General features: G+C 50.3%; 1 protein-coding gene across 8 annotated transcripts in view; it reads left to right on the top strand.

Annotated features, from left to right (window-relative positions):
• Positions 1-14,121, top strand: part of CASZ1 (castor zinc finger 1) — a 164,756-nt gene that overhangs the window by 92,236 nt on the left and 58,399 nt on the right. For 4 of the 8 annotated variants that reach the window (XM_042032200.1, XM_042032198.1, XM_042032197.1 and 1 more), the window contains one exon: positions 5,329-5,488. The exons of the other annotated variants lie outside the window; for them this stretch is intronic. In XM_042032200.1, coding sequence (XP_041888134.1) covers positions 5,470-5,488 — 19 coding nt within the window. In that variant the 5' untranslated portion in view covers positions 5,329-5,469. The remainder of the gene's footprint in view (positions 1-5,328; positions 5,489-14,121) is intronic. 8 annotated transcript variants of the gene reach the window in all.

Genomic DNA, 14,121 nt, shown 5'->3' with positions numbered 1-14,121 from the left:
CTTGTTCCAGCACAGAGCTCCAGCCCTCACAGCCTCCCAGCAGGATGAGTGCCGGTTTGGCAGCCAGGCTGGGGGCAATCCTCGCTCTCTCCTTTGGCTCTGTGCCCCAGCCGATCTGCAGCCAGGTTTTGCTGTAATCCCTACATCCTGTTGCAGGTCCTTAATCAGCTGGAGCCAGCCTGGAAAAAAAAAACCAAAACCCAAACCCCAAACTGTCGTGGTTAAAGCTCCCCACTGCCAGGTGGTGGGGAGGGGTGGGCAGCAGCCTTCCTGGGCACCAGGTGGGAGACTGGAAGGGTTGGGAGAGATTACAGTTTCCTTGGTAGGTAGGGATGGAAGCAGAGAAAAGGGTATGTGTTTCTGCTGGGGGTCTCTGCAGGACCCACTTGTGCTGTTCCCCTGCAGAGTGGATGCGTCTGGGTTTGAGGCGTTGATTCCTCCTGTTCTCCCACCGCTGGCTCAGCTATGGACAGTGCCCCTTCAGCCCTCACTGGGCAGGCTTGGAAACTCTCCGGCTTGTTGTTGAGTTGGTTTTTTTCCCATTTAATGCATAGAATAACACTGATGGGTCTGAACAGCTCCAGCCAGGCGACGAGGGGAAAGAATAACAAGCTCCTGAATGTCAGGCAAAATTATGGGCCATTGCTATTTAGGGTGAGTCTGGTGGATTTAGGGCCTCTCTGTTCTATTGTCCCGGCTGCTCTGAGCATTGGAGCAGGCGAGACACAAGTCGGGAATTTTATTGCAGAGCATGTTCAGGGGAAGGCTGGATCTGAGCGTTTCCGGAGTGAAACAGCAGCAGTGGGGCAGAGGGGACCGTTTCTGTTGGGAAGTTGGTGTGATGTGAGGCTGGAAGTCCTGGAGAGGTGGTTATCCAGCAGAGAATAGAGCCCCCTTGCATCCTGGTGTCTGTCAGGAGTCAGCTCCAGATGTTCATCACATTCCCTGAGTCCATGTAGGTTTGGTCTTCATCCATCAGACCTGGGCTGACTGTCCGGCTGCTGCGTCCCTTGGCAGATCCTGCTGGTCCCCACTGCATCTCAAGAGCACATGGCTCCTTGTCTTTTCTTGTGAAGCATTGAGGAGTGTAGTTCATATGAAAAACAGTGCCTATATATGTGTGTTGAATGGGGATTAGGGGTTTTGGTGTCATCTCTTGGACTCTGGTTATGTAACCAGGGCTGGCACTGCACTCGCATTGCCAGGTGTTAGGGAGAAAGGCCCAGCTGAAGAGCATAGAAGGACACAGAAAGGATGAAGAAGGTGTTACACAGTGTGATAGAAGTGGATTGTCCATGGGAAAGTGAAGTCTTCACAAGTCCTGAACAGGGTGTACCCTAAGCTTCCAGATTTTGGCAAATACATTCTGTCCCATGCCAGAGTGGGGAGGAGTGGCAGAGAGCAAGAAAGCCATTCATGCCTGGCTGTCTGGATAGGCGTGAGGCTCAGCAGGGTGAATTCTTTGCTTCTTTGGGGCTCTTTTTATTTGACTGGATTAAAAAGCCTATTTGAGTTTCTTAAACCATTTAATCTAAAATCCCCAGGTAGATGCGCCATTGGATTCAGTTTTAAGCTTATAAACAAAATAGGTCTGTGTTTGTCTCTTCTTTATTTTGTTCTAAAGAAGAGGGGTTTGACCTGTCCTCCCTGGAGCTGGGGGGGAGTTGAGCTTCTGGTGCTTATGAATCCCTGTGAGCTCTCTGAAGGGTGGGAAAGCGTGGAGGCTGGGGTGCTGGTGTGACCTTCCTGCAGCTCCAGGTTAGGTGTGGCTGGGGCAGGTGGCAGGAGAAGGGAACAGGAGCCAGGCTCCTCTGGCTGGTCCCCAGGGCTCGGTACCTACACAGAACATAGCTAAAATTCCAGTAGAACCATTGCTCTGCAATTAGTTTGGGGATATGGAAAAGGAGACCATAGGAGATGGGAGAAAACGGGAGGGAAGCATGGAATGGTCTGGATAATTCCAGTTCCTGTAGTCCTTTGAGAGGAGCTGGTTCTCCTCTGCTCCCAGTGTCCAGCTCCTTCCAGGGTTTCCTCCTGCATCCATCCTCTCCACCCAGTCTCCTCTTGTCTCCTCTACTGTGCCATGTGGCTTATTGCTGCCACTCCCTGTGCTTCAGAGGAGGTTCCATTGTCCCCAAAATGGGACAGTTCAGGATTTGTTCGCAGGAGGGAGGTGCTACTGATGCCTACGGCAGCTGCAGGAATGTCACAGGTCTGTGGCCCACAGTGCCAGATGCTCCAAAGGAAGGTACCGAACCCACAGCAGGCAAATGTAAGATGATCTGCCCCTGTGTCCCCTTGATGTCCTTTCCACGTGTCCACAGAGATCACCTCGAGTCAGTGGTGCCTGCACACCTGTGTGGGGTGACAGTGGCAGTGCTCAAACCAACTTTAGTGGGAGCAGTGTCCCTTCCAGATCCTGTCCCCAGTGCTGGGAGCACAGCAGAAGGGCTGGGCCATCCAGCTCCCTCGTGCAGCCATGGAAAAGCTCGTTCCAGCACGGCCGTAGAAGGGCTGGGAGGGCAGGCTGTCCTCACCTCTTGTGGGCTTTGCTGCGAGCAGAGAGGCCTCCGTGTCCAGGGCTTTCAAGGAGATGCTCTATGTAAGGGGAAGGTGGGAACAAGACTGTATCCTCCCCACCTTCCTTCTCCCAAGGAACTGAAGACAGACAGAGGGACAGGCATCTGTCCGATGGCAGCTTGAATAGGAGGGAGCCCCATTGGCTTTGCTGAGGGAGCCTCTTTCTATATGGAAATGAAGAATTTAGGCTAATGGAGCTCAACCATCTCTAATTTTGCGATGGCAGGAGGATTTTGATTGAAAGTAATTAAGCAAGCTAGCTGTAAAATTAATTAAAGCAAAAGGGGGGGATTTTTTTATTGGATTGGATAGCGATATAGCGGCTGTCAAATGGGGGACGGATGGGGGTGACCTGAATTCTCTGCCCTCCCTCCTCCCACTCGGGACGTTTATGTCACTTTAATCTCCTTACAGCGGCTGGTGTGCATTTGTTTGAAATAATCAAGGAAATATGGTCAGAAATTGTCAGCTTTCAGATCTAATTTACCTGACAGCCCTGCGCAGACCAGTAAGCCTCTGTGTGCGTGTGTGTGTGTGGTGCATGCGACTGTGTGGTCATGGAGGACTCCTTGTCTCCCCTCTCCCCCGTTTTTGTTCGCTCTGTCTTCTCTTGATTCCTAGCAAAAATACTTCTGACATATCTGGGGCCACCCAGCACTTCGCAGGAAAAAAAAAATAAGTTTGACAATTTTCCTGTGGTCCCTTCTCCACCCCCACCTTCCCATCGCTGTCTCCTCCCAACCTGCTGCCTCATACTTGCACCATAACCAGCTTTAGGGTTTAGGCAATATAGGATTAGGGGAGGTGGCTGTAATTCTTTATTCCAGATGGCTGGCAACTGCTAAACCCACTGTCACAAGCACCGAGTTATAAAAATACTTAAATTAGGCCCTTTGTTTCAGCCCAGTGTCCCTGCCAAGCAGCTATCCTGGTGTCCTGCCGGGAGCTCAGCTTGCACAAAACAGGTGGGGGACTCTGAGTCCAGACTGTAATCACGCTGGGGAGAGGCTTCTCCGGACTCACACCTACCTGGGATTCCCTTGCTCAGCTCCATCTGCTTCTTTTTGCCTTTAGCTCTTAAAGAGAGATCTGCAATAAGAAGGAGCTGGGCATGAGCTGGTGTGTGCTCACTTAGCAGGTGAACATTCCAGTCCAGGGACATACAGAGGCTGCAATTCCTACACATCTGACTGGGTGGGTGGGGGTGTGCATATTCCTGACAGAAATCCCAGGCTTCCCCCTGGGCCTAACCCTGCAAGAACCCTGTGACCTGAGCTCAGCATACTGGAAACTGGGGAAGGAAGGTGACTACTGTAGGGCTGGTGTTTCCTCAGAGCTGCCCTGGTGCCTCACATCTGTCTTGCTAGGTTGGCTCTTACGGTTATTATTTATTATTTATTTTTATTCATTAAGCACCAAGAGAATTTGGGCTTTTGTTTGTTTTGTTTGGGTCTCCATATAGAGGCCTTTGCTGAGGCAGACTCTGGTGCCAAGACCTCTGGCGCTTTTACAATTACAGCCCATGATCCTACTGTATTGTTTATGTAATGACTCTCAGTCCCGAGGGATTCTGCAGCCTTTCTTAGACCAGAGCACCTAGCACCTGGCAGGGAGAGTGCAGGGCAAGTGCTGGACCCTGGTGCCAAGGACAATCTCTGGGCTTTATGTCCCAGGGAATCAATAATATGTAGAGGGCTCAGGCTGGACCTGCTGTGAGGATCCACATGCAGGGGAGTTGATTAAGCTGCTTCAGAAGGAGCAGATGATTCATCCCTGCCTGGTCTCTGTGGTTGCAGGGTCTCTTAGTAGCTCAGACCTGATGTTCTGGCTGTTGGGTGTCTGCAGCCCACCAGTCTGTCTCATACAGTGAACTGAGTGACTGGTCCTTGTGGCCAGCTGATGTGACCAGTCCCTGAGTGTCCCAGAGCACCCCCAACCGTCTCAGCACGGGGATTGAAACTTCTAGCTGTTAAGCAGATATGTGGAGGGCTCCACACCAGCTCTGTAACCTGCAGGACATGGGTAGGACTGGTCATGACCAGCCGCATGGGGCTGTGCTGAGGTGGGTGATGAGCTCATCACCATGATTCTTGGGTTTAATTCCAGCTTTGCCACTGATTTGCTTTGTATCTGTAGCCATGCGAATGCATAGCTTTGTGCCAGTGCTTCCTCATCAGTATAATGGGTATAATTAGGCTTCCCTGATTGAAGATGGCGCCGAACACTGAGTGTGCTGGCAGACTGTTTTCTTTTGTTTAAAAGTCCCTTCCAAAGAAAGGAGGTAAGACCAGATTTTAGGGTGCTGGTTCCCATATCATATTTCAGACATATATGGATTACGGTCTCTGGCAATACCCAACACTTTCCTTGTGGGACAGGTCTGCTCTGAAGAGTTGGCTTCCCCTAAACCTAACAGGACAGAGTTAGGTTAAGACTAAGTGCTTCTAAGCACTGTCTCCCCTGTATTCAGCAAAATACAGAAAGTGGCACTGCTGATCTTCTGTGTTAATTACAAATATAACAAAATGTAACATGAAGAATAGTCTAAATAATTTCATGGCCTGTTAACCAAAAGAGAGCTTAAGTTCTGGGACATGGACCAGGCTACCACTGATAATGGTATCTGAGCTCAGTGGTGTCTGGAAGAAGGGTCATACCATGCTGGCTGCCCTGATTTCCCACTGTAGATTGCAAGACCAGATGATTAAGAGTGCATTAGATAATCTTCTAACATAACATTCCCTACAGGCAGTTACTGGCATTGCTGTAGAGACATCCTGAACGACGTGTTGGAAAAGGAAGTGCACAGGACAGTCTTTCTGCATTGTGAACATGTTTGAGACCCCCATGCAAAGCTGTGCTCTGTTCTGACTCCAAGTCTCCTCAGACATGGCCGAGGAAAATGCACGTGAGTGCTGACCTGGGGGCACCTTCTGTTGTTCTATTTGCACCTGCTTGTACTTGTTCAACACCTCTCCCCTCTCAAGCACTGCCACTCTCACTGCAAAGGAGTCTGGAGACCCTGACTCCAGCACAGCCAGGAGTTGAGAAACATCCTGTAGTTGGGTGAATGGGATGAAAAGTTCAGATTTGGGTGGTGTTTCTTTTTCTCTCCATTTAGTGTGAGTGGCAGTGGAAAGGCATAAGCTCCCTCCTGTCACTGATGTGGTGTCAGCTGGGAAATGATTCTCCTGAGCTGAGCAGAGTGACATGAGCATAAGATCAGTCAGAGAGAGATCAAGCCCAGCAAGTCGGAAACAGCTGAGGCACTGGGCTGAGTGTCTGGAGATGAGCTGCCCATCCTCAGTGAGGAGAGTCCTCCAGAAAGGGACTGGCAGCTCAGCTAACATCAGTTCAAAGAAACCTTGGGAATGTGCAGAGAAGACCTCAGGAGTGAGTCAGAAGACAGACACCTATACTTGCCTTTCCTGTGAACTGCAGACCCTCACACAGCAGCCTGCTCCAGTGCTGAATCCCAGTTGCTGTTCCTGTGCATCCAGCTGGCTTGGGGCAGCAAAAGGAAGAAAAAGCCAGAGCCAGCAGCTCAGCTGATCAGGGGTTTCAGGCAGAGGTTGCGCTGCCTGGCTTGCAGTGGATTCAGGGGCTTACTTTGGAAGCTGTCTCTAGGGCAAGTCTGAACAAGCCAGTTGCACTTAATTTCCCAGGGAGGTAGAAAAGCCACAGAGAAAAAAAAAAAAGGTGTTGCAATAGAAGGTTTGGGGATAAGAGAACACAGTGTTGCTGGCCAGACAAGGCTGTCAATGAAGACGTATCTGTCACATCCCATTTACTTCCCTGGCAGTGGGACCCAAGGACCTCACTAGGATTCAGGAAGGCTTCTGTGAAGACATCCTAAGCAGGGAAGGGGTTGCTGAATGGGACAAGGCAGCAAGGGAGGCAGGGAGAGTCTTGTGTCACACAACTCAGCTGCTGGGGCCCAGTTAAAACACAGGTGTAAAGTGAAAGGACATCGGTGTGTCTTAAACTCAACCTCCCCCTTCTCCTTTGCTTCCATCTCATGTTCTCTGTGGAGCCCCGTGCAAGTTTATCACACCCAAATGCAGTAGAATCACCAAGGCTGACAGGGTCTTGGTTTCATTAATTCTGGACCCTGGCATGCCAGCCCTCCACCCTGGCACTTGTTTGCAAGGCTGTTGTGGCTGGTGCAGGCTTCCTCATGGCTTAATAAACCAGCACCTTGAAAGTCTGGGCTGAATTCAAAACATCATAGAATTCTTTAGGTTGGAAAAGACCTTTAAGGTCATCAAATCCAACCATTAACCCGACACTGCCAAGCCCACCTCACAATGGGAGTTATCCTCCAAGAAGGATCCTCCAGCAGGCACGCTGGGTCCCAGTGTCCTCACGTGGGTGACTTGTACTGGTGCAATACTGGGACTTCTGGAGCTGTCTACTGACGTTTCCTCCTCCTGCACTCCAGCAGAGGGAAGGGAGGCTGTGGGCTGGTGCTGGGTGTCTCCATGTACATCCTCACAGCAGTAGGGCAGTCCCCAGGTCAGGTCAGATCTCCAGACAGACCAGGATCCAAGTCCTAGATTTGGGAGAGGCTCAAGGCAGCACTCCCTGAGTTCCCTCTGCGCAGGAGATACACCCTCATGGAGCTGTCATTTTATTTGCAAACTGAGCAATTGTACTGGAAGAGATTTAGCAAACATGGGACTGCACAATGCTGTGTGTACTGAGTCACACATCAGGGCTGGAGCCTGCTAGCACTGTGAGCTACTGAGGCAAACATTTGAGAATAGCTACAATAGGCACCAAAAATATCTTCAGATGAGATCTTTCTGCGTTGCTGCATGTTGGGTAACAGGGAGGGCTGACAACCTAAGCTTAAACTCTACCCACATGCTCTAGAGCTCATCCTGGGCAAGCCAAGCTACTGGGAATAGGAACAAAACAGAGGAAAAGCAGGTTTTCTTCTGTAAAGGGAGCTCTGATTAGCCAACTTCACATGGGTTGGGAAAGTTCTGGCTCTGGCAAGAATTTAGGGATTGATCCTGTGATCCTGGCTCTGGCTGCATTTCAGGAGGGAATGACCCCAGAACTACTACCATGCTGTTGGATCTGCAGCTCACACCTGCAGACATCAGACAAGATGTCTTCTGTCTGTTTTTAAAGTTCCCAGGCAAGGGAGCTGCTTTTGAAATCTCTTGTGGAAGGTCTCTCTATGGCAAGATTTTTCTCAGGGGTTTGCTCTGCGGTTGCTTTTTCCTCTCTACTACTCTTTTAAAATAGAGAAGCCACTTCCCCAAAACCTGGCTCTGGCTTCTGAGACACAATTCCCCAAACGCAGATTTTGCGGGCTTGTCCAGGCCATCTCAGCAGGATGGGAGAACAGGCAGCAGAGGTTCTTGATGCTGTCTGATGTGCACATGGAGGGCAGGGCTGGCGGTGACCACTGAATCTGATCAGCCTTCTGCCAGGTGACCCTTCAGCATCCTTTCCCCAGTCCCTCAAACCCTTTCCTTGCATCCTGCTGCTCTCTACACCCTCGCACTGGGGCTGGGATTGTACCTTGGCCTTGCTGCGGCCACTTCCTGCCTTCCAGCACACGATCTCTCCCACTGGTTTTGCAGCCGTTTTTTCTGCCAGCACAGGGCACTGAAAAGTGCTGGCACTGCCAAAAACCCTGTGTGCACTACGACTCCCCAAACATCCCTTTATTTTTATTGTTCTGTTAATTACTGTTTAAACTTTAATAAGTCACTTCGTCAGGAGGGGGGACCTGCAGTGAGGTTTCTGTGCAAACACTGGGCCCGGCAGTGACTCTAGTGTAACATAACCCTTTATACAATGTGGGAATGTTTAGACTGTAACAGAAACTTGTTATTTTAATGACAGTTAAAGGGGAAAAAAAAGAAAGGAGCGAATGAAAAAGGGAAGCAAGTTTGTTGGGGAAATGGCTCATCTCAATCTCTCTGTCTGGCCTCTTTTCTCTTGGCTTTAATGATATCTGGATAAGGAGGCTTTATGGCTTCAGTTGAGGCAAGTCTTGTTCCCAGAGATGCCCTGTACAAGGCAGTATGCGATCCCTTCAGTTCTGCGGGCTGAGGCCAACAGCGGAGAGATGCTGATGGAAGCAGCATGGCTTGATTTTGCTCAGACACAGCAGCAGATGCCTATAGCCAATTTGAGCTCAGTCTAATTATTCTGACCCACACAAGAGACTTTCCCTTTCTATTCAGAGCTTCTTCCACTGGTTAAGTTTTTAAGTAGCTGTGCTGACACAGATGCTGGCATGTCATAGATAGGAGGGTCCAACATCCCATGGAAAAAATGGACCTTGGAGCAAGAAGATGATGCTTCATTTTGACTCCTCAAAATGAGGACTCATGGAGACCTGAGAGGAAGGGAGAGAACCTGGCTCACACTCTTGGCAGTGGGAGAACAGAGGATTCACAGGCATCCTTGATTTTGGACTGTGACTTCTGACATCTGCATTGCTTTGAGGTAGTGGAGAGTGCTTGTGCAGTGGCTGCTGTCACTACACCACAGCACTGAAGTCACCTCCAGGTTTGGCTTGGCTATATTTAGCACTCATTATAGACAAGGCCATATAGAGTGATATATATGATCTGAAAACCTTCAGCTCCTACTGACCTCTGCTGCTACAGTGAAATCCCCCAAATCTGTACGATCTGAGTGAGGAGTGATGTGAGACCAGAAGGGAGAGCTCCCATGTTTTCCCTGACAGAATTCCATGTTCCCCCTCCCCAGGCTGGTCACTGGTCTCTGGCAGTGCTGGTCCTCTGGGAAGCCCAGCTTTTTCTGCCAGACCTGGCTGTTGGGTCCACAGGGAATGAGGGGAGAGAGGTGTAAAGAAGCTGTGGGGGTGCAGGCTGGGGCACAAGAGCTTTGGCAGGAGATGCTGGGAAGGAGAAAGGTGGAATAGTGCTGGGAACTTGAGGAAAGAAGAGGGGAAAAGAAGAGCGCCCTAAGGCCAAGGCCAGCAACTGGGAGGGGAAGGGGGACACAAAGGGCAAAACTTTGGAGGGGAGAAGAGGTTAGGAGGGTGTGGGGTGTAAGGAGCACTTTGCTGGGAGAAAGAACCTTCCTCAGGTGCCAGCTCATTGCCAGGAGTCCAGTTCCGCTGTGCAGGGCCCCTCTCTCCTCTTTGCTAAGTTTCTGTTCAGAAGTGGGAGCCTGGGGGCTCCCTTGCACTCCATAAAGCTCTTTGGTGAGGATGAGTGTAGGGTGGGCTGGGAGGGGATGAAATCATGGGCCTCTGGGGAGTGTGTGTTTTCCCAAGTGGGTGAGCATGCAGGGAGCAGGCCAAAACAGTTCATGCTTTCCTCGCCCGCTGCTGGGGTTGTGATTATTATTGATTGGGTTTGCTGTTCTCGGCACTTTGTGTTTTTCCAGCTGAGCATTGGCTGCCCCTGGAATTTTTTTTTTTTTTTTTTTCCCTCTGCTTTAGTTCAAATACCCACAAACATGGCAGATGGGGCAGGTGTATGCCCAGCTCTGTGGCAGCCAGCACTGCAGCGCTGGGCTGAGCCTGCTCTGGGGCTGCACAGGCCTGGGAGAGTGCAGGGCTCTGTGAAAGGTACCAGTAATGTGCAGACCTGCTGTCAGTAGGATTAAATTCATAGGTCTGTATTATCTCTGGGTGTACGTCATACAAAAAGGTAAAGAAATCTGCTCTTGTAGAAAAACCAGTGTCAGGGCTTCATGTTGGAGCAAATAATAGGGGAATGCAGAGGGATTCTCATGCTTGGGCATGTATAACGTACAGCTGGCTTAGGGTGCATAAACTTCAATCCCAAAGCCAAAGGGCCAAGAGAATGGTAGCTGGAGATACAGTTTTGTTTCATTTCCAACATGTGGTCATGACTTTCAGACCCCATGAAGCCCCTCATGTTGGCTGCTCTCCCTCCAGCCATGCACTCGTATCCGTCCTCCGCAGAGCTGTGCCTGCTCATGGGGCCAGTGGCAGGAGCCGTCCCTTCAGGAATGGTATTTTCCAGGTTCCTGTGTGAGGCCAAACATGTCCCAGCTGCAAAAATAACTAGTCTGTATATCCTGTGGAAACAGGAGCAGCAGCGACACATCTGTCTGGTCTGGGCAGAGCCAGCTTGTAACTAATGCCCCAAAGGGGCATCAAGCAGCTGCAAGCTCCTTGTCAGTGTGCAGAACCCAAAATAGAGGCCTTTGGGGAGGACTGGCCCCTTGGAGGGGGAAGCTCTGCAGTGGGCAAAGCAACAGATACCTCTGGGCCTCTTGCAGGACCAGTGTGTTCCAGCAAGACATTAATATTGACTGGCTTCCCTGGCCCAGCTCGGGGCGTGTGGGCTGCTGGCATGGCCGGGTACACACATCCCCCAGAGCAGCCCCAGCCTCCCCCTGGTTCCCTCCTGCCTTCCCCATGGCCAGTGGGGTCACTTTGGTTGGAGAGCGTAAGCAGAGCTCAAGGATAGAGCCCCCTGGACGGAGCCAAGGAGCCACCGAGTAAAAACGCTGAGGTTTTCCTTTTCTGTACAGTGCGTTTCCCTAAATTGCCTTTGACTGTGTGCATCGCTAATGAAAGTTTATGCCCTTGTTAGAAGGACAGGCAGGTCCATTCCAGTTAGGGCTGGGTCTATCCTTCTGCCAACTACCCTCCCCAGCACACACACACACACTTTCACTCACTCGCTCTCCCTGGTGAATAAGTAGAGGCTGTTTAAAAAAAAAAAAAGAGAGAGGGGAAAAAAGAGGAGGGGAAAAAATTTCCATATTTGTGTAAGTTGCTTTAAAAGCATTTTATCATGTCATAAAAAAAAAAGGAAAGTACTCTCGGAAATTGATCCTGCACAAGAGCCCATTGGACAGAAGGACGTTGGGATGTTAATGGCTATTTTGCTCCAGGGTGGCTTATTAAAAAATTTATACATAAATGCTTAAAATTGCATAAATTATTTAAAAAAAAAACATAGTAAGCAATTTGCAATCCCGATCTACTTTTCCTCTTTTTCTTTCCCTCGTCATTCTTTTCTTCGCTTCTTTCCTACAAAAAGAAAATATTCCTTCCCACTTCTCTTACCCTTGTCCTCTCCCTGTCTGAAAATGTGATGTGCCCAAAATTGTACATGTCTGTCGGTAAAATAAATATGATTTTAAATGGTATCTACCACTGACCAGCAGAGCTAGCTGCAAGGGGGAAAAGAAACAAAAAAAAAAAAAAAAAGGGGAGAAGAAAAAAGAAAAGAAAGAAAGAAGTTTGGATATGATGAGTGTTTCTCGCAGGCGTGGAATGTCACCCACATATCCTGGAGATTGTACTGGGGAGGTTTATGATGGTTTCCCATTGATTTGTTTCCCCGACGCAGCTGCCGACCTCTATTGAGGGACAAACATAATCAGCACTGACGCAAATTAGATGGTTATTCGTTTTGAAAATTGACAGAAAAACAATAAAAAAGATGAAATGCTCCCAAATCAATAGATATAATGAAATTCAAATAATCCGAGAGATGAGGTCTCCATGGCAACTGATAATGTGGAAAAGAAAACAATTTAATAAAGGACAGACACACTTTGAAAACAGATTGGGCAAAGGGAAGGCGGGGGGGCGAGGGAGCAAGGGGGGCTGTGGGTTGGGTGGTGGTGGGAGGGGGCAGCGGGAGGAGGTGGTGGTGGGGAGCCAGAGCCACTGCCTCTCCGGTTGGTTAGCAGTGCTGTAGTGAAGGATCACTGTCCATCCCAAGGACGCTTGCCATAATTAAGAGAGGCTTTCGGTCCAGAAAGTGCAGATTCAGGTTTTAATACACAAAATTATTTCAGGAGCACTGAATCGGAAAGTCGTTTGTTATGACCTTCCTGAGAGGCCTGGAGCAGGGCATGTTGGAGGCGCGGCGGCTGAGCCAGCTGAGTTATGGCATATTTGTGTTTTTATAGTGCGGAGGGGAGGGGGAAGGGGGGAAGAAGGTTAAACAGTATTTACAGCTCAGTTGTTTTCAGAAAGGAAAGAGAAATAGAGTTCATGAAAAGATGCGAGTGGAAGAGAGAGAGGGAGAGATCCCTTGCCCAGCACACACACTCCGCTGGGACGTCAGCTCCAGTGAGACACTCCCCGGTGCTCTGTCTGCCTTAAGGTGTGAGGTGCAGATGGGCTGGGGGGTACAGAGGGGCTCTTTGGTGGGATTGGGAATGTGTCTGTCCCTGCCGCAAGTCTGGCTGCAGGGTCCAGCTGGGAGTCCACTGCCTTCTCGCTCCAAGCTGCAGAATAAACTGCATCTGGCGTGCGGGCTCATGCTGAGAGCGTGCGTGGAGTGAGTGCACGCGGGTGCTCTGCTCACACCGGTGGCCGCCTGTGGTGGCTGCACGTGTGGCTGCTCATGGGCTCTGCGTGGGTGCTGGTGGTCTCTGTGGGGTGCTGGCTGTGTGTGTGGGGCTGAGCGGAGCCAAGTGCGTGCGGGGTGCAGGTGCTGTGTCTGTATGTACATATATGTATGTGCGGATGGGACACCTGTACAGTCACAGCTACACAGGCTGGTGTGCCTTAGCATGTGCATGCAGTTGTGTGTGTTTGTGTGCAGGGTCATGTGTGCCTCTGCATGTGATAGTGTACCTGCACAACCACGTTTCTGTACACGTGTGTGTTCCCACGGATGGGTGTTTGCAGTCAGTGATAGCACAGGCACATGGATGGGCTCACGAGGACACAGGGGATAAGAAGATGAGCCCTAATGACCAGAAGGAAGAGCAGCAAAAGGCAAGACACGGAATTAGAGTGGTGTGAGCACTGGGAAGCATGGGGTGAGTGCCCACGTGGCCCAGCCATGGGTTTGCTCTCCCGTGCCGCTCTGACAGGACTGCTGAGTTAACAACTCAGGGATGACCCACTGCTTTCACACCAGAGCTCATTCTCCTCTGGCCTGATCATTCCTTCCAACAGGATGGAAGCATTTCTTGTAACCACACTGCACAGTATTTGCTGGTCGCAGACATCTTCAGGGATTCAAGAGCCCTTGAACTCCCAGTGCTGTGCGTAATGGGTACCTGCTCTGGATTCACAAAAGAGTTCCAGCCCCACTTGGGGATCACAGAAACCTCTAAGGGCATGTGTGCCCCCTTTGCACACCCAGCCCAGAGCAGTTACAGCTCAGGCAGTAGCCAGGGGCTGTGGACAGGACATAACATGAGCTAAAAGGCTGAGATGCTCTGGTTTGCTCTTTGTATGCAGCCCGTGCTGAAGTTTCACTCACCTCCTTCAGGCTGACACACTGATTTACTTTGCAGGACCTTGAAAGACCACAATAATGAACTTTTTCTGGGCCTGCATTTCTTAGTGGTGCAACAAGCATTCACACTCCCAACTCCTATTTAGCTCCCGACTTCCCACTGCAGTTAATTAGCAGTCGGCATTCTTCGTTGGGTCTGAGCTTAATAGTGCTGAAAGGGATTGCAAATTGCTCTTAAACTGCTGACCAACTACCAAAAGGGTCAGAGGGACCCTATTTTAGGAGCTGGCTCACTTAACCCCTGCCCTCGGTTAGGGATGAGCCCAGCCTGACACCAGGGAGCTGCTGTCCACTGACT

The sequence above is a fragment of the Corvus kubaryi genome, unplaced genomic scaffold, assembly GCF_017639235.1.
Source record: "Corvus kubaryi isolate FWS band 111438036 unplaced genomic scaffold, C.kubaryi_AGA036_p1.0 37352, whole genome shotgun sequence".
NCBI lineage: Eukaryota > Metazoa > Chordata > Aves > Passeriformes > Corvidae > Corvus > Corvus kubaryi.
The sequence above is the reverse complement of the archived record's forward strand: the minus strand, read 5'-3'. Positions and strand labels throughout refer to the sequence as shown.